General features: G+C 35.5%; 1 protein-coding gene across 2 annotated transcripts in view; it reads left to right on the forward strand.

The window, feature by feature from the left end:
* Positions 1 to 3,163: 3,163 nt before the first annotated feature.
* The window catches only part of COL21A1 (collagen type XXI alpha 1 chain), a 126,061-nt gene continuing 108,088 nt past the window's right edge, over positions 3,164 to 21,136 (forward strand). For both annotated transcript variants that reach the window (XM_065885361.1, XM_065885363.1), the window contains exons 1-2: positions 3,164 to 3,251; positions 8,331 to 8,882. In XM_065885361.1, coding sequence (XP_065741433.1) covers positions 3,164 to 3,251; positions 8,331 to 8,882 — 640 coding nt within the window. The remainder of the gene's footprint in view (positions 3,252 to 8,330; positions 8,883 to 21,136) is intronic.

Below are 21,136 nucleotides of genomic sequence, written 5' to 3' on the forward strand. Positions count from 1 at the left end.
AAGTGATGTGAGAATATATCCTTAACTTTTTACTGATTTGGGGGAAAAAGCATTCAGTCTTTTACCACTTAATGTGATCTAAGCTGTAGACTTTTCATAGCATTTTATTTTGGCCTCATACTAAAAGTTGAGAAGAGTTCCCTCTTCTATTTTCATTTAATGTTATTTCATAAAAATGTTTGATTATTATTTTTTTCCTTAAATGTTTGTAGAAATTACTGGTGAAACTATCTGGCACTGGAATTTTCTTTGTGGGAAAATTTTTGGTTAAAAATTCTATTTCTTTAATAATTTCAGTTTAGACCAGTTTCAATAAATAGTGTATCTTAAGACTTTGTCCATTTCATCTGTCTACTTATTATCCTTTTAAGGTCTGTAGGCTCTGTAGTGGAATCTCCTGTTTAAATATTGACTTAGGTAATTTACATTTTCTGTCTTATTTCTTGATTATTCTTGCTAGGATTTATAAGCATATTTATTTGTTCAAAGAATTAACTCTTTAATTTTATTGTTTTTCAATTTTCTAACTCATTGATTATAATTTTCTTTCTTTTTTTCTTCTTCTTTTTACTCTTTAGTTTTAATTTGTTGTTCTTTCTCTATTTTCTTAAGGTGGAAGCCTAGATATTGATTTTTCATTTTTCTTCTTTTCTAGTATATGGTTTTAAAGCCAAAATTTCTCTCTTAGTAGTGCTTTAGCTGTATCATAAAATTTTGATTTTTTAAAACAATTATTGATCAGTTATTTAAAAATTTCCCCTCTGATATTTTTTTAAGTCATAGATTATTTAGAAGTATATTGGTTAATTCCAAGGATTTGGGGATTTTCTTCCTTTTCTAATTAATACCATTTAGGTCAAAGAACATAATCTGCATGATTTCATTTCTTTGGAATTTGAATCTTGTTTTTTCTCCAGCATATGGTCTATTTTGATGACTTTCATATGCATTACAAAAGAATATATATTCTGCTGTTGTTAGGTGGAGCATTCTATGAATGTCAACTAGGTGAAGTTGGATGATAAAGTTTTTCAAACCTCTGCACTGTTACTAAATTTTTTTTATCTACTTCAAAAATCATTGAAAAGTGGATGTTTAAAATCTCACATTATGATTTGAATTTGTCTATTTCTTTAGTTTTTTTTCCCCACTTTTTCTTCAGGAATTCTGAAGCTTTATTATTAGATATCTACATATTTAGGATTTTTATATCTTTCTGATCCATTGCCTATTTTATTACCATGAAATTTCCATCTAAAATTCTTATTGTTGTTCCTCCATATGTCATGTGTCATTTTTCCTCTGGTTTGTTTTAAGAATTTACTCTTTTATTTTGACTTTCAACTGATTATGATATACCTAGGTATGACTTACTTTGTATTTTGCTTAGGGTGTGTTTGATCTGATTGTTGGTAGCTTTTGTCAATTTGGAAAATTCTTGGCCATTATATTTAAAAATGTTTCTTCATTCACTTTCTCCTTTCCATCTGAGAAGCTAAATCAAGACCACTTGATACAGTCCCACAGATTTCAGATGCTCTGTTCCTTTTGTTTCTCACCCCTCTTCCCCTGACTTTGGGTTTCATTTTGGATACTTTCTATTGACTTATCTTCAAGTTTACTGATCTTTCCCTCTAACGTATGCATGCTCACTGCATGATTTCTTTTTTGATATATATTTTCATTGCAAGCATTTCACTTGTATATTTTTTTAAATAGTTTCCATTCCTCTTTTGAAATTTCACATATTTTTGCAATTGTTGTCCATCTTATTCATTAGATCCTTTAACATGTTCATCATAGCCTTTTTATAAACCCTGCTTAATACTTCTGACATTTATATAATCTCTGGATCTGCTTATATTGAGTGTTTTTCTCCTGATCAGACATAAAACTTCGTTTCTTCTCATATTCTGGGAGACCCTTGGGAGATTTCTCTCAGCTTGTCAGGTTTCCAGCTTTTTGTATTTGAGTTCTGTTTTTCTCTTTTGTCCTTTCTGCTTTTTGAGATATGTCTCTCCACTGTAGTGAAGGACTGGAGTACCTTGGAGGGACTTTTCTCAGTTCTGTGGCTTCTCCCCTAACCTTCAGCAAGACAAGGATTTGTATTTGAGGAATTCCCTGGGGACTTGAACAGGGAGAGGGAAGGAGAGGATCTCTCTAGACTGTTTTATACTGCTTTCAATATTCTCTGTATTACTTGTCTATTCCGTGTACCCAGTTAAGGCTCCTGGGGAAGAATTGCTGGCTAGGGGCATCCTTGCTCTGAGGCTGGGACCCCTTGGGATTCTAATATGTTACTCCAGCTTTGACTGGTTGCTTCTGTACTGTAGCAAATTCTTCCTCCTCCTGAACAGGGTTCCCTTTCTACTAGGGACAAAAGCAGCCTTGAATCTTTTCTGTCCTATAAAGTATTAATAACTTTTGGAATTTAGCTCTTTTAGGTTTCTTAAACCCTGTCTTTTCTGCTGGGTTTTAAAAGCCTATAGTTTTATAGTTTATTTGACATGTTCTCATTGTTGAGAGTGACAGTCTTTGGCAATGTTCCACATTCTAACCAGGAATGAAGTCCTTGGACTAACTTAGAAAACATATTACTCTCATAACTGAGTGTTGATGAATTAAATAAAATAGATCTTAATGTTTATAATACAGCCCATTAAAAATTTAATCCTATTATTCAGCTTTATCCTATAGATATTTTTTACCAGATACCCTTTGAGTGTTTCTTAAATGCAAATACACATTTAAAAGAAGGATATGTGCTACCACTGAGATAATAAAAAGAATGTGATAGGCCTCTGCAGGCTATGCTAAAAGGGGAATTCTAGTAAATATTATGAGCAAAGCTTAAAGTTTTAGAAAAGTTTTTGCTTTTCCAAGATGATTATGAATTAAAAACTTATCACGTTCATCCTCAGCTCCCATTCATTGTTGTCTTGTATTATATATTTGAAATGTGGCTATTTTGGGCACATAAGTTAATTTTAAGGTAAGCAAAAATTAACTGTGCTTTGACTGGGTATTGCAATTTAAAAATTCAAACTTATGATTGTTAGGTATTTGTCTTATTTTTCTAATATATTTAACTTTCTTTTTTTTTTTTTTTCTCTCTTTCTTTTTAGGAATCCTAAAACCAAAACATTAGAACAAAAACAGAAACATGGCTCACCATATTACATTTCTTTGGATAATTTTGGTCCTGCTTCTTCAGAATTCTGTATTAGCTGAAGATGGGGAAATAAGATCAAGTAAGAACTATCAGCATTGTCTTTTTGTTATCAACAAATTGATTGTGGAAATCAAATTAGAGGAGCTCTAGCAATGGCTTTAAGGATCTTATTCTTATTGTCTTTGATGCTGTGATTACCTAAAATGAATGAATTGCTATGTTACACATTAACTAGGAGGAAAAGCTATCAGAAGTCATTTTGAGAAAATTCTATGGTAATAGTGCATTTTATTGACCCAGGCTTTGGAATAAACACTCTGGTATTGAGTCCATGTTCAGCCATTTATATAAGCTTCATAATATGGTGATAAAGAAAGTACCTCCTTCATAGGATGGCTATCAGGACCATCCTATGAGCTTATCTCATAGAGATAATAAGATAATGCATATAAATGATTTAGCATGGTGACATTCAGTAAGTGGTGACTGTTATTCTGATTGCCTGTAGGAAAGCTTGCATGAGAGAAGTAGGCCATCCTACTTTTAAAAAGATAGCCTACTTCTTTTTAAAAGTGTGCTTATATGCATATTTTAAAACTCATAAACATAAACCCCCAACTATAAATGAATTATGGTTTCTCTAACAGTTAAATCAGATGATTTGACAATTTGATTCAACTTGGTTTAAAATTAAAAAAAAATATAATGTTTGCATAACCCTTTTATAGTTTAATCCACCCAAGCACTTTATGGGGTAGATACTCTTTGTTTTTTGAGTGGGAAAAGAGATGCATAAAATGTATGGGCCTTGCATAGTGTCATACATCTGGTTGGAGCTGTAACTAGTATTTGAACACTTCTTTTCATCCTCAGTGCATTCCCTTCTTATGACACTGGTGATTCACCTCTCTGAGGAGGAGGTTTCTTGGAGTGGTATTTTGTCTGCAGTTTATAAATGGCAGTACTTGCTTTTGTGTCCATGCTCTTGGCTAACCTTGCAATTATGAAATATATGCCCCATGGCTCTGGAAAGGGGTAGAAAGGGCCAAGAACAACCCTGTAAGAATTTGTAACCACTGAATCGGGTGATACACAAACACTTGCAGGTCCAGGCAATAACGAGCCTCATAGCATCGAGGAAGGGCAACCTCGAAGAGTCCTGCAAACACAACTTTCCTGTCCTTTTGTGTCTCTCATGAAACCCCAATAAAAGCATAACCCTGTCATCCCTGTTCAGCTTCCAAAAATAACAGGAAAACTTCATTCCCTTGGGTTAAAAAATATGCATTTGGGCAGAATCCCATTTTTGCCGTCCCTACCCTGGCGTCTGGCAGTGGTCACCATGACAGAGGTTGTTGGAATAGTGTCCCTCACTCCCCCTGCACTGAGACACCATCTGTCATATAGCATCTTAAGATGGTGTCATAATCACAGTTATATTTGTGAGACAAACCCGTGTTTTGGCAATTTTTTTTCCTGGGCGGGGGTATCTTCTTGACTGTGATACGTGTTCACCTGACAATAGTGTTTACTTCAGCTAGTTACTGTGATAGGTGAGTTGAGATAATGGTGAAACTGAGGCCTCTTCATAGGAGCTTTGTCATCATCCCAAATATGCAAGCGGACAAAGATAAGGAAAAGAATGGAAAGGAAGGAGAGGAAAGGAGGAAGTGAGGAAGGTGAAGAGAGGGAGAGATTGGTTGATTGATTTACTCCAAGGAGTTGCAGAAATACTAATTGTCACCAAACATTTTTTTCTCCGATACCGATCTTTGCAATTATAATATCTTATTTGCAATATATACAGAAAATAAACCATCCTTATTATAACTTTAAATTGGGCATCCAAACACTACTTAAGGGAGACCATTAACCTGAATAAAACCACAGGATATAAAATTTGCTATCTCATTACCGTGACTCACCTCATCCTCTTCTAACTCATCATGTCCAAGGACATGGATGGGATCCTTGTCCCATGTAGTATTTTGGCTGCTTTGAGTGCAGAAGTTAGAGAAGAAGCCAGCAAGTACAGCTGTTCCTTCCTGTTGGCCACTTCAAACTGATAGAGATAGAGTAGGATAATTAAATAGTCAGTTTAGAAATCCCACTAGGGGATTAAAGACAGAAAGGGAATTTTAAGGGAGTTTGGGAGACCGTTGCAAGCTAATGACCACTCAAGAAAAGAATCCAGTAACCTAGCAACAATCTACCCTACCTTGAAGGAAGACCAGGTATATCCAAATGCCAGGCACACTCAAGCCACAAACCCTGATAGTTAAAATACAAGACAATAGATATGGGCTCTGAATCTTATTACATGAAGTCAGGGAGTTAATAGTCCTTGCAGAGTAGCGTTTCTGCGTGTAACCAAGACAGAAATAGAGGTGAAAAGGGAAAGAAACCAGGTGAAAGGGGATATTATACCCAAACCTGAGATGAATTACCATATTTTAGTATATGTCACCACCCTTTTGCTAATATACATATGATTTAAATAGTGCCATGGCAGTTAGACCTGGTTAGGCCGTATAGAGCCAAAGGAGGAACTAGTGATATGAGTCTTGACGTCTGCCCAAGGACGAGGAAGATGGTGGTCTTCTCCCCTCCCCACTTTTTCTTTGATTATAAAAATGTAGCCCTCTTTGTTCCTGGGGCTCTTTGTTCCTGGGGTTGCGCTCCCTTGCCTGCCCGCTTATCTCTCACAAGCATCCTATGCCAATAAACTCACTCTTTGCCTTCCACTTTGCCTCACGCTGAATTTCTTCTGTGAGGAGACAGAAGAACCTGAGCTTCAGTAAGTCCTGACCCCAGGTGAGTGGTTTTAATCCAAAGACAGTGGTTTCAAGTCCCCTCCTAGTCAGGGATCACGGGTTCAAGTCCCCGTCTGAGGTGTGCGTGGGTTCAAGTCCTACCCGAGAAGGAATGCAGTTTCAAAACCATTGGAATTACCCAAACAAACCAGTTTGTCTTTGGGGCTGTGTCTGTCTCTCACCTCTGGACCTTTGCACTTGCTGCTCCCTCTGCTTAGAATGTCATCCTCTTGACCTGGTTAAAACTCTGCTTTCTGATCTCAGCCTTCCAACAACACTGCCCCTGGCTTGACATAGTTAGGTTGCCACCCTCTCCTCAATGTTCTCATAATTCTTTGTACTTTCTCTAACCAGCCAGTTGTCCATCTTAACTAGGCTGGGAGCTTTTTGAGATATCTCAAGTATGTTTGAAGCCAGTACCTAGCATGATATCAAGGACAGAACAGGTATTCAATATATACATACTGAAAGAATGAGATAGGGTTAGAAGCATGTTGTGTACTGTGGAAAAGAGAGTTAAGGAAATCTTTTTTTAATTGAAGTATAGTTGATTTACAATGTTGTGATAGTTTCTGCTGTACAGCAAAGTGATTCAGCTATAAATATGTATACATTCTTTTTTATATTCTTTTCCATTATAGTTTATCATAGGATATTGAATATAGTTTTCTGTGCGATACAGTAGGACCTTGTTGTTTATCCATTCTATACATAATAGTTTGTATTTACTTATCACAAACTCCCAGCCCATCCCTCCCCCACGCCCCTTTCCCCTTGGCAACCACAGGTCTGTTCTCTATGTCTGTGAGTCTGTTTCTGTTTCATAGATAAGCTCATTTGTACCATATTTTAGATTCCACATATAACTGATATCATATGGTATTTGTCTTTCTCCTTCTGACTTACTTCACTTAGTATGATAATCTCTAGATCCATCCATGTTGCTGCAAATGGCATTATTTTATTCTTTTTAATGGCTGAGTAATATTCCATTGTATGTATGAACCACATCTTCTTTATCCATTCATCTTTTGATGGACATTTAGGTTTTTTCCATGTCTTGGCTATTGTGAATAGTGCTGCTATGAACATAGGGGTGCATGTATCTTTTTGAATTATAGTTTTGTCCAGATATATGCCCAGTGGGATTGCTAGATCATATGGCAACTCTATTTTTAGTTTTCTGAGGAACCTCCTTACTGTTTTCCATAGTGGCTGCAAAGAAGATTTTTTTTTTCTTTTCACAAGTGCTTAGAACTTGTCTGGGTATAACTTACACCACAGATAGTCTTTTTTTTTCCTGGTAGAACTCTAAGATGTGCTGATCACATGTTTCCTGGTATCTTGAAACAAGAATCTTTACAGAGAAAGGAATAGCTTTATGCCCTTGAACATAGATTCACTTCACACGAGCTATTGTTTTGGATACATTTGTGACTGAAGATGAGCATTCAGACCTTTAAACATTCATCTTGCATGTAGTGCAAGAGTGACTGCTTTCATAACCTTGGTTCATTTACATTTTCTCAACTATATCAAGAATGTGGATCTTTGCTGGCTACTTTTGTCCTGAAGATAGCAGAAAGTTTGTTTTTAATTTCTTACCCCCATTCATTGGTTTACATAAATTTGTATAAATATTTCAGGTTAGCATTAAACTAAACATGTTTCACTGATAACTTAAAGCAATGATGTTAGTCTATAGCTGAAAATCATTCATTTATTAAAATTTTTTGTGTTTTCATTTATTCAGTGGAGAAATACAATAAAATGTTGCTTTATAGTAATACCTGCCCCTACAAAGAGATATCTAGATATCATATTCATATACAGCATCCATTTTTTATTCCCTATTTTAATTTTTTTTTATTTGGCCACATGGCACAGCATGTGGGACCTTAGTTCCCGGACCAGGGATCAAACCTGTGCCCCCTGCAGTGGAAGTGCAGAGTCTTAACCACTGGACTGCCAGGGAAATCCCTATTCCCTATTTTTAAAGCTGAATTATTAATACTTAAATTAAGACAAGCTAATTAAAAAATATCAACAAAAATCATAGCCCTCATTTATAAAGAATTTTCATAAGCTAGGCAGTGTATCATAGTTAATCTTCACAAAGCTCTTATGACCTGGTTACTATTATCTTTTTAAAAAAATTCAGCATTATTGAGGTATAATTGACGTATAAAATTATAAGATAGTTAAACTATACATTGTGGCGACTTCATGTATATACATGTGAAAGGATTCCCCGTCTGGTTAATTAAAAATTCATTCATTTAAAACCTCAAATTTTTTTTTTTTTATGTAACACATATACTCTGATGGTTTTCTTTTTCACTTAGGTTGTCGTACTGCTCCAACAGATTTAGTTTTCATCTTGGATGGCTCTTACAGTGTTGGCCCAGAAAACTTTGAAATAGTGAAAAAGTGGCTTGTCAATATCACAAAAAACTTTGACATAGGACCGAAGTTTATTCAGGTTGGAGTGGTTCAGTATAGTGACTACCCTGTCCTGGAGATTCCCCTTGGGAGCCATGAATCAGGAGAGAATTTGATGGCAGCTATGGAGTCCATACACTACTTGGGAGGAAACACAAAGACTGGAAAGGCCATCCAGTTTGCCCTTGATTACCTTTTTGCCAAGTCTTCACGATTGCTGACTAAGATAGCAGTAGTCCTTACGGATGGTAAATCCCAAGATGAAGTCAAGGATGTGGCAGAAGCAGCAAGAGACAGTAAAATAACATTATTCGCCATTGGTGTTGGTTCAGAAACAGAAGACGCAGAACTTAGAGCTATTGCCAACAAGCCTTCATCTACTTACGTGTTTTATGTGGAAGACTATATTGCAATATCCAAAATAAGGGAGGTGATGAAGCAGAAACTTTGTGAAGGTAAGCCTTAATATAATGTGGAAACAGTAATAATGATGCTTTCTTACATTTTGGTATAACCTGTTCATTTGGGAACTGGGGAAGATGGTTATATTTAATGTCAAATTATTTAAGTTAGAAATGAGGTGAGCACACATTTTTGTGCTATATTTTTCTGGATAAATTTTGTTTTTAGAAACAATTGCTTTCTTATAAAATCTACAGTTGGGAAATATAATATTTTGTGTTTTCCTTTCAATTACAATATGTTTATTGTGGAGATGGTAGAAAATAAAACACCTAAATAATTAAAATATATGTAAACCACACATGATCATATCGCTCCTATTAACAAGTTTTTGTCTTTTTCATCCTAATCTTTTCTTTTTTTGATTTCAGTGTGTCTGAGAGTTTATTCATGTGCCTAAATAAGGATAATATTGTATATATAATTTCATACTCTATTTTCATATTATTTATACTCTTATTGTGTACATAATTTTAATACTCTTAATATCATAGTGGACAATCTTTTAAGATAATCTATTTAATTTCTCCATTTTTGTATGTTTGGTTTATTTCTAAGTTTTTCTAATACAAATAACAGTGAATATTCCTCTACCTAATTCTGAATGGGAATCTGTCATCATTTCTTCAGAAAACAAAGATCAAATTACTAACATTTTTAAAACTTTGGAAAAATGTTAAAAATTCCACATGAGAAAAACTTAAACTCCCACCAGCAATGAGGGAACATTTGAAAATATAGTACTTACCAGTCATTATGTTTATATCATTTCATAAAATCTGACTTCATGTGTATGATAGGTCCCCATGGGAAAGTTCCAGTTTTTGGTAAACATTAATCCTATTAGTGTATAGACATGCTTGTGTTCACATTATTTTGGGGGAAGAATAATTTATTCATATCTTTTAATTTTAATATTATAGGTATTTAATATACTGTATACCTAAAAATAATGTTCATGTAGATGGAAATACTTTTTTCCCAGTTTGCCTACAAAATAATATACAAATAGGTTGGTTCACATTTGATAGAAAAATTTCTAAATGATTGTGGCTTAGAAAACAAATTAATTCCTTCATTTTCTTCATATTTGGGAGGTATGGTAGAGAAAAACATTTTAAAGCTTTTTGGATTATTTCTTTTAAAATGCATGGAAATATTAAACAACTACTTCAAAACAAAGAGAAAAAAGCATAGAAGATTAAGCATTTTCTTTAATAAAACTTTAAAAAAGGTACTAACAAGTAAGTACAAATGGTCATTACAGTTATTCTTTTTATGAATCTAACAGTAAGACTGTGTTGACTTTTGTTGTGTTGAACAGGTCAAAGGGATTTAGATTTTTAATATGTTGTTAGAAATTTTTGGCTTTCAAGCTAGGTATATTTCATTATTAAAATAGAATTTTCATGGTGAAATTTCACTTACCATTCATCTTTTTTCTTTTTTTATAAATTTATTTATTTATTTATTTATGGCTGTGTTGAGTCTTCGTTGCTTCGTTGCACGGGCTTTCTCAAATTGCGGTGAGCTACTCTTCGTTAGGTTAGGGACTGCTCTTCGTTGCGATGCGGTAGCTTCTCTTGTTGAGAAGCACAGGCTCTAGGCACGCGGACTTCAGTAGTTGTGGCTCATGGGCTCAGTAGTTGTGGCTTGCAGGCTCTAGAGCGCAGGCTCAGTAGTGTGGTGCATGCGCTTAGTTGCTCCATGGCATGTGGGATCTTCCAGGACCAGGGCTCAAACCTGTGTCCCCTGCATTGGCAGGTGGATTCTTAACCACTGAGTCACCAGGGAAGTCCCACTTACCATTCATCTTAATCCAAAATTTAGATTTGATTAAATATGTCTGTTTAATATTTGCTTCAGAGACTTTTCCTATAGATCTGTATTTTGGTAAATGCATTCTCTCTAGATAAAAATTTTAAAATACACATGAAAGAGTTGCTGTGTGAAAACGGGTAAAAATTCTTTCAGCTGAAATGTATGATCTGTAAAGAAAAAAATCAAATGCGAAATCTTGCCAAATATTTCTTCATCTACACTCAGAAAAAGAATGTAAGTAATGTCTGTGTCTATTCAGTTCGCACGTTCACTGTACAATAGACATCTTTTAAAATGTACTTTTTGAAATTGTACTTGTGGGAGATATGGGCTTTTTTGCACTTGACTTTTTGTACTGTATTAGATTATGATTAATGCACTAAATTAATGCATTGCTGTATTGCAGCTTTTTCAAATCATGTAATTTGTGTTTGATTATTTAACAAATTCATTTTTTTTTGACGGTTGATCCATGATGTACAAAATATTATCCTCCTCTTTGTTCCCACAAAGATTATTTCATCTTCATGGACCTACTGTTTCCTCGGAGGTGTATTCTGCAATACACTGCTTATTTCAGGACCGCCTAAAAGTGACGTGCAATGATTTCTTTCTTTATCTGAGAGTCTTTCTTCTAATTTGAGCTTAGTTTGTTCTTTCTTAGTTCTTTGACTTGTAAAGTTAGGCTATCTATTTGAGATCTTTATTATTTTTTAATGTAGATTTTTATTGCTATGAATTTCCTTCTTACTGCTGCTTTTGCAGCATCCCATAAGTTTTGGTATGCTGTGTTTTAGTTTTTGTTTATCTCAAGATAATTTCTAATATCCCCTTTGACATAATGATTGTTCAAGAGCATATTGTTTAATTTCCACATATTTGTGAATTTTCCAGTTTTCTTCCTGACATTAATTTCTAGTTTCGTTCCATTTTGGTTGGAACATATACCTGGTATGGTTTCAATCTTCTTAAATTTGTTAAGACTTTTTTTTTTTTGACCTAACATGTTATCTATCCTGGAGAAGTTTCATTTGTACTTGAGAATAATATGTATTCTGCTGCTGTGGTGGTGGTGAGTGGTGGTGGGTCGCTGTTCTATATATGTCTGTTAGATCCATTTGGTCTATAGTGTTGTTCAAATTCTCTGTTTCCAGATCTGTTTGCAGACACATCTTCTGTCTGGATGTTCTATCCATTATTAAAAGTGGAGCATTCAAGTCCCTTACTGTTATTGTGTTGCTGTCTATTTATCCCTTCAGTTTTGTCAATGTTTGCCTCATATATTTGGGTGCTGTAATGTTGAGTGCATATGTATTTATAATTGTTATGTTTTGCTGGCGAATTGACCATTTTTCATTGTATAATGTCCTTCTTTGTCTCTTTTGACAGTTTTTGACTAATATAAGTGTCACCACCTTTGTTCTCTTTTGGTTAGCATTTGTATGGAGTATCTTATTCCATCCCTTTGCTCTTATCCTGTGTGTGTCCTTAATTCTCAAGTAAATTTCTTGCAGATAGTATAGATCTTGTTGTTTATTTTAAGTCCACTTAGCTACTCTATGCCTTTTATTGGGGATTTTAATCAATTCACATCTGAAGTAATTACTGATAAGGAAGGATTTAATACTGTCATTTATTGTTTTCTGACTCAGCTTTTTTTTAATCGCTCTTTTCTCTCTTGCTGTCTTCTGTGTTTCATTGATTTTTTTGTAGTGACATGCTTTGTTTCCTTTTAAATATACTTTTGCATATTTTCTATAGGTATTTTCTTTGTGGTTACCATGGGGGTTACATAAAACATCATATAGTTATATCAATCTATTTTAAGTTGATAACTTCAAATGCTCCGTATTTTTGCTTATTCCTGCCCTCTTTACACTTTTTTATTGACACCACAAATTACATCCTCTTATATTGTGTATTCATTAATACAATTTCACAGTTATAGTTTATACTTTAGTCTTTTAACTTCTGTATCAGAATTAAAAGTGATTTAAATACCACTGTTACAGTATTACAGTATTCTGAGTTTGTCTATATATTTACTTTTATCAGCAAGTTTTATACTTTCCAGTGCTTCTGTGTTGCTGTTTAATATTCTTTCCTTTCAATTTGAAGGACTTCCTTAGTATTTCTTATAAGGCAGGTCTAGTGGTAATAAACTTCCTCATCTTTTTTAAATCTGGGAAAGTATTTATTTCTCTTTCTATTTTGAAGGACAGTTTTGCCAGATATAGTATTTTTGGTTGGCAGTTTTTTTTCTTTGAGCACTTTGAATATATTATCCCTTTCCCCTGTGACCTGTGAGATTTCTACTCAGAAATCTGGTGGTTGTGTCATGGGGTGCCCTGTGCATAATGAGTTGCTTTTGTCTTGCTGCTTTCAAAGTTCTCTCTTTGTCTTTGGTTTTCGACAATTTGATTGTAATGTGTCTTGATGTGGATATCTTTGAGTTCTTTAATCTGGATGTCCATTTCCTTTCCTAAATTTGAAAAGTTTTTGGCTATTATTTCTTTAAACAAGCTTGCTTCTTTCTTTCTTCTTCTTCTGCAGCTCCCATAATCTATATATTGGTCTACTTGATGGTGGGCATAAGACATTTAGGCTTTCTTCAGTCTTTGTCATTCTTTAAAATTTTGCCTGGATAATTTCAAAGGACATGCCTTCAAGTCTGCTGATTCTTTCTTCTACTTGATCAAGGCTGATTTTGAACCCCTCTAGTCAATTTTCCAGTTCAATTATTATTTTCTGTTCCAAAAATTTCTGTTTGGTTCTCCTTTACATTTTCTGTCTTTTTTCTCACTTTGTTGATGCATCATTTTCTTGAGCTCATAGAACATCCTATGATGTCTATTTTGAATTCTTTGTCAGATAATACACCTCCCTTTCTTTAGGGTCAGTATGTGGAGAGTTATCTTGTTCCTTTGATTGGGTCATGTACCTCATAGTTTGTTTCAAGATTCACACATTTGAAAAAACCGATACCTCTCCCAGTCTTTACCAACTGGCTTTGCACAGGGGAAATCCCTCAGCAATCACTCTGGCTAGAGATTCTGAAACCTTTTTTGGAGGGATGTGATTTCTCTGGAATTGTGTGAGCAATTCATTAATTAGAGAGACTGGTTTCTTTTTCAGGAGCTCATAATCTTTCACTCCCTTTGGTATCTGTCCCTTTGGTGTCTGTCTGTAATACTTCAAGTTCTCTAGTTCTCTAACCACAAGTTTCCCACCCACTCTTTTGTTCTCAGTGGCCATCAGGTGTCCAGGTATGCTGGTTCCCTGTCAGCACCCTTAGTCAGGCAAGACCAGTATCAGTTCTTCAGGCAGCCCTTTGAAAATCTAGAATGCTGAATACATGCTCCACTCTTTTCTCTTTCTGAGGGAGAAGTGTCAGGTTGTGTGTCTTCTCCTGATCATGCTGAGCCATGCCAGCCACAACAAGCCACCCTCCCACTTTTATTTGTTCTGAGCAGTACACAGGTATCCAAATGATTCTAGCTCCTTCAGTGCTGCAAATGAGGCAAGACAAGCTGAAAGCTGGAGCATTGGATGCATGCTCCACTTTTCTTTTTCCCTCCTGAGGGAGTCATTATAAGCTAGGGCATCTCTCCTTGCACTTATTTGTGTCAGCTTGGAGAGGGACTGATGTGGGTAAGGTAAAATTATTCTTAATTACCTGTTTCATTGAGGCTGTTCTTGGCTTTGTGCTTACCTGGGGAACTTCAGCTTCCTAACCAGAATCTCACAAAGGTATTTTGGTCCAATCTGTGTTTCAGTGGGAGAATGTGGGTTGGGACTTTCTATTCTGCCATCTTGCTGACTTCACTCCTCTGTTCTTTTTATGAGTCAACCAGGCATGGGCTTGGTGCAACAGAATGAGGAGGGAAAAGAAAGTAATTTCCCCTTGTTCTCTGGAAGATACTTTCCTTAGGTGTCTTCAAGGGCTTCCAACAGCTTGTGGCTTGAATGATGTGGTTTCAAGGCCCATAGTTTGATTCAGGTGAGCTGAACTTGCCTGTGCACAGGTGTGGGTAGTTAAAAGAGCAGGTCCTGGAAAACTGCCTGTGTATTCTTACTGTTCCATTTTCCACTATCTTGACTTTTTGATGAAGCAGGAAACTTATCTATTTCTTAAAAGAGTATATGGTGTTCACTCAAGAGGGACCAGAGGTCAGAATTAGCAATTAGCTGTGCAAATGTAGCCATATCTTGAGAGACAGAGAGAAAGATAAAGAGATAGAGATAGAGAGAGAGAGATAGATAGATAGAGAGAGAGAGAGAGAGAGAGTCAGAGAGTGAGAGAGGGATACCACTTGCCCAAGTGGAACTTTGGTGTCTTTCATTCCAAAAACTTGGTGACTTTTTTTCCCTCCAGTGCTTTCCACCATGATGCACTTTAACTTGGAATGATGTTCACGACTTCTGAATTTCTTTTTCTCTCACCGAAAATTATTCGTATTTTCTATGACTCTTTGCTTGGTGATTGCTGGATAATTTGATTATCTAATTTAAGTCTTATAATACTTTATAATACTTTGTAATAATGGCCTGGTATATTACTCTACCCTACTCAGTTTAACTTCCATTTCAGTAGAAGACAAAAAAAGGTAAAGGTACACATATCAGGTGCCATGGCCAGGACAACTGAGTTGTTTTTGGAGGTAGTGAGTATTTTAGCTTACATGATTTCACAACATGTATGTGATTAACTTGTCTGCCCTCACATGAAACTCATATCCTTCCCTTCTGCCTCTCCACTATTGGTACACATATGCTTGAATTCACAACCACAGAGATGGGGCATGAAAAAATGAGAGGTGGGAGGTGGGGTGAAGTTTGGCAGATGGGATATGATGGAGTATAATATTTCATTAAACCTCATAGAATATTCAGGGGAATAACTTTGTATTCTATCTGTAGATTAAAAGAATTTAAATCTAATCTGAATTGGTGACAACCTACATTGTCAAGGGCTTGTAGTATATCCAAAAATATGAATTTTCCATTCATTTAATTAGAGAGGCTAGAGCTATGTTTCAAACAAAGGAATATGATATGTTTATATTTTATGTGCAAAGCAATGTTTGGGTATTAAATTGGAAAAGTAGGATGACTATGGCATGATTCAGAAAATATACAAATTATAGCATACAGACTTTTCTCTCAGTGTTTATGATTGGATCTAGATGCAGCTGTATAAGTTAATTATTTCTAGGAAAGGAATAAACAAGAAAACATTCACAATAAATTTCTTAGGAATATTTAAAGCTTGTATAAAATGCTCATTCTCCCATCCTTTCTCTCTCTCTAAAATATGATGTATAATAGCTATCACCTAATTACCTATTTTATGCTCATAACAGCTTCAATCTTTTTAAGTAACAGTTGGCATGCCAGTAGGAGTGAAAATTGGTACAACCACTTTGGGAAAGTCTTTGACATTATCTATTAGGACAAATGTACTGCTATCTTATGAAACAGTAATTCTATCCTAGATATTTAACTACGAGAAATAAGTTCATATGTTCACCAAAAGACTATTCAAGAATGTTCATAGCAGTTTTATTTAAAATAATCCCAAGCTGGAAACAACTCAAATGATTGCCCACAGAAAAATGGATATAAGCACATCATAGTATAATTCACATAGTAGAATACTACACAGCAATACCATCAACAAAAACCACATCACTCTTATGTGCAAAACCACGGATACATCCACAGGCATTATGTTGAGCAAGAGAAGTCAAATTTTAAAAAAAGATACTGCATTGTTCATTTATATTAAGTTCAAGAACAGACAAAACTAAATTAATCCATGGGGACAGAAATCATAACAGTGGGGGCTTCTGGTGGTGGTGGTTATCCTCTGTGAAGGATCATGAGGTTGCTTTCAAGGTGTTAGATTCTGTGTCTTGTCTGAGGCTAGCTATGTGAGTGTAGGCATGTGTGGCAATTGAACTATTGTATACTTGAGATTAAGTCATTTTACTGAATGTAGGTTGTATCTTAATAAAAAAGTTAAAAAAATTCAGTAAGCACAATGTCTATTAAAGTAAAGCACTAGAATGTTTTTTCTTTCAACCTGAGGCCGTATGAATACGGTGGTCCAGCCCAATCTCTGGAGTCAGAACGAGATCCAGGTTTGGTTCCTGACTTTGTCAACATCACTTTCTTGAAGTGAAATCTTAGGCTAAGTGGCTGACTCCAACCTTGGTGATAGAGACCTTATTTTATCTCATTTTATTTTTTTGCAGTTTAAATAATAGTAACATTTATTATCTCATACAGTTCCTGTGGATCAGGGACATGGGTGAAGCTGGGTTGAATAGTCCTGATTCAGGTTCTCCCAAGGAATTGCAGTCAAGATGTCAGTTGAGGCAGCAGACCGCTGAAGGCATGACTGGGGCTAGAGGGTCTGCTTCTAAGGTGACTCACTCACAAGATTGGTGAGTCAGTGCTGGCTATTGGCAGGAGGTTTCAGTTCCTGGTCACATGGACGTCTCCAAGTTGCTGCTGGAGCATCCTTGCAACATGGCAGCTGGTTTCCCCTGAAGTGAGTGGTCCAAGAGAGCAAGGGGGGGGGGGGCTGCAGCGTCTTTCATGGTCTAGACTTGGAAGCCACACCCCTTCATTTCTACAATATCCTACTGGTTATGAAGGCTAGCCCTGTCAGTGAGAGAGACCACATCTAATGAATGTTAATATCAGTATGCTAGATATTAGAGCATCAGAGGAACATGTTAGGATGCATCTATGTTTGTTTAAAAAAATAGAGTTTGTATGTTAAAATGATGCATAAATGTAATATCTGACAAAAGTTCTTCCAATTCAAATTAAAAATGGAAAAGAAAAGGAGTAAAGAATGAGTTACAGGAATTGGACACAGACTATTGTCTGGATACGTGTAAAGGCAAGACACACTACCTTTCTTCATCTATAGTATTTGATCAGAGGAAAAAATAACTTAGAAACATTTCAGACTTCCTTGGTGGCACAGTGGTTAAGAATCCACCTGCCAGTGCATGGGACATGGGTTCGAGCCCTAGTCTGTGAAGATCCCACATGCCACAGAGCAACTAAGCCCGTGTGCCACAACTACTGAGCCCATATGCTGCAATTACCGAAGCCCGTGTGCCTAGAGCCCGTGCTCCACAATAAGTGAAGCCACTGCAATGAGAAGCCCGCACACCACAATGAAGAGTAGCCCTCGCTCACCGCAACTAGAGAAAGCCCACGCGCAGCAACGAAGACCCAATGCAGCCAAAAAAGAAAGCATTTCATTACATAATCAATGGCTTTACAATGAAAAATGGCAAAACCAGATGAGTTATTCTGTAATTTTGTAAGCCTTTAAAATTGTATTCTCCTTAGCTATTTTTTAAGGCAAGGATGCGTTTCCATTTCTTATATTTTTTTCTTAGTGTTGAAAAATAATATCTTCTATGTTGGTGAGGCTACTTACTGGTGAAAAAGATTTTGACTTTTCTGGTTTGTGCATAAGTTGTACTTAAGGCTAATTGGAGTTTATTGATTCCATTGACTCACCACTGAAAGGAGTGTTATAAAAATCTACACTTACTATGTCCCACTGTCAGCCATGTTTGGCAGACATCTTCCTCTGATGAAGGATTCTAAATCAACCTATATTTCAGGACAGTGGGATTACTTGCTGGTAAAAGAGAATGAGATCATTCAGTCATGTGATGAGAAAAGAAACTTTGTGAACATGGGCTTTAGTAAGAGAATTTCTGCTTGGATAATTTGTTTCAGATTTGCTATTGTTATTTTAGTGTATTTCCAATATGATGGGATGGAGTCTAAGTTATCACAATCTTGGTGAATGTGCCTCCTTTTTTATAAATTTGTACATGATGTTAAAGTCCATGGTGATATAATAGACCTTCAGGAAGGCAAATGTTTTAAATTGCCACTGCATGCCATTGAGGATTGTCTATCTTTGGCACCTATACTCACGTTTGCCTTACCATTAAAACCAAGTTCAATCCAGGAAAGTTTAAAGAAGCTGGCTTGCACAGACCTAAACTGTACCAGGGGCACTGTAGACAACTATGTTTTATTGGATTATCGGGTCTGGATCACTAAAATTACTTTTGGTCTCTGACCACAAATCTCCTTATAAAATTCCCAGTTGTCAGTTAAAATATGTGACTTCTGCAGAGGGTGGACTTACAAACAATCTTGCAATTGGATTAAGTAGGCACTTATAAACTAGGCTAGGTGTGATCTGGAATAATGTGTTCATTATTAATTAATGTGATAGTCCCCCTATCATATAAACTTATAAGTAGAAAGCTGTAGCTAGACACATGTGATTTCCCTGGTTAGACTCAAGAGATACACAGTTTTTGTGTTCTTGTCCATGGCAGGATTTTAAATAAAACACATTTTTATGATCCTAATAAGACTGAATTACTTATACTACTAAGCCCTGGGATTTAACAGAAAAGCAATTATTACTGGACCCCAGTGTTTAAAATAAGTGGACTAATGTGTGCTCCACCCCAGAAAGTGTTCCTTTTCTGAATACTCTCTGAACGTATTAGAGTCAAATAAAATTGTAACTGTGTAGTCTGTGTAGGAAACCATTTGTGAACTTAAGGCTTTGAGGTTTTTCTTTTGGTTCTTGCTCCTGAATGCACTCCTTTAAACTAACTTGCTTTATCTAGATTGTTCTACTTACCTGTTGTATGTGTTATAGCAAGTCCCAACTGACTCTCTCTTAGCATTTGATTTTCCTGGTACTTAAAATGACAGCTTCCAAGTTCCAGTTTTTAATTCCAGTATCCATTCCCCTCTCTGTATGTGTTTGTATAGTTATACATAGATTTCTTTTTTCCTACACAATAAGGAAGTTAATTATTGACCTCTGTTTCCCTAGAAGTTTGTGGAAGAATTGTTGGTTGGCAATCAAAGTAGCTTTTTATATATGGAAACTTTCTTTTATCTGTTTCCTATAGCTAGGTATATGCAAACATACAAACTGTATTTGAGCATTTTAACTACATTTTACTTTTCAGCTTCCATGTGTAAGGGTATTTTATTATTCTTGTAGGTGAGCAAATTTGGAAGAAAAATTATTTCTTCAAAAAACTATGGGTGTACCAGAGGCTGAGAGGAGAGAGGAATGGGGAGTTATGGTCTAATGGGTACAAAGTTTCTGTTTCTGAATAATAAAACTTTTCTGGAAATAGTGGTGATGGTTATACAACATTTGAATGTAGTTAATGGCAATGAATTTTACACTTAAAAATAGTCAAAATGGTAAATTATGTTATGTATATTTTACAATTTAAAAAAATTGAAAGCCAAAAAAAAAAAAGGAAAATATAATTATCTAAATACATTTCTCCTAATGAGATGTACTAAGTGGTAATGAAAATGTGGCTGTAACGTGATTGTTAATTTACATTCCTGATTTCACGAACCATGCCACACTGTTTCCTATACAATTCTGGGGATTAGAATACAGTGCAAAAATTTGATTAAAGAAAAAGGATGAACACAATACTTGCTTTATCCCCCCCACTTGCATGCTATTTTGAAGTTACAAAGCATTTTTACATACTTCATCACATTTGATCCCAAAAAAATCCCTGTGAAGGAGATCATTATTCTCATGTCACAGATGAGAAGCCAGAGGTTCACGAGAGGTTAAGAGAGAGGCTGAGGTCTAAACCTCAGATTCTGGTCTTCAGTTGGAGCTCTTTGTTTACCATCTTATAACTTCTCTTTTGTAAAGCAAATCAGAGGAGCAATTCAAATCTGAATATTTATGTGATGTCATGTTTAACACATTTTCTTTTCAGCTGAACTTCTTTCTTTTGCAGTTTTAAATCAAGTGCATTTGAAGTGAGGCCTCCTATTGTTCTATATTACCCTGCCCCCTGCTAGAAACAAACCGTGCATCATAATGACAGGAAAAATTTAATTTAGTTTATTGATTTATGATTTCAACTCAGTCATACAGTATTATTGGGACACTTACTTTCTGCTTCTTATGTTTTCATGTGGAGGGACTTCAGCCGGACTGACTTTTTTTTAATAAGTCATCTTGATTTTATATTAAAAAGTTTTAAAATTATAACAAATCTCAGTTTTAAGTAGAGATGAAAAGGTTTGCTAAATAAAACACTAGTCCAGTAATGTAGTAAAGGAATAATATTTGTCAGAATAGGGATTATTTCAAAATGCAAAGATGGTTTAATAGTGAAGTCTGATTTGTCACTCTTCTGCTCAAAATTCACCTGAATTGGCTTTTTTCTTGACTCAGGCAATTTCTTTTTGGTTCTCATTCTTCAAAATTAAAACCGATGCTGCAATGAGTATATAGATTGACTTTTCTGATCTCTCCCCACCTTCTTTCACTCTTTACCACTGATGAGAAGAGGCATTTTCGGATAAG

This window comes from Phocoena phocoena, chromosome 10, assembly GCF_963924675.1.
Source record: "Phocoena phocoena chromosome 10, mPhoPho1.1, whole genome shotgun sequence".
Classification (NCBI taxonomy): domain Eukaryota; kingdom Metazoa; phylum Chordata; class Mammalia; order Artiodactyla; family Phocoenidae; genus Phocoena; species Phocoena phocoena.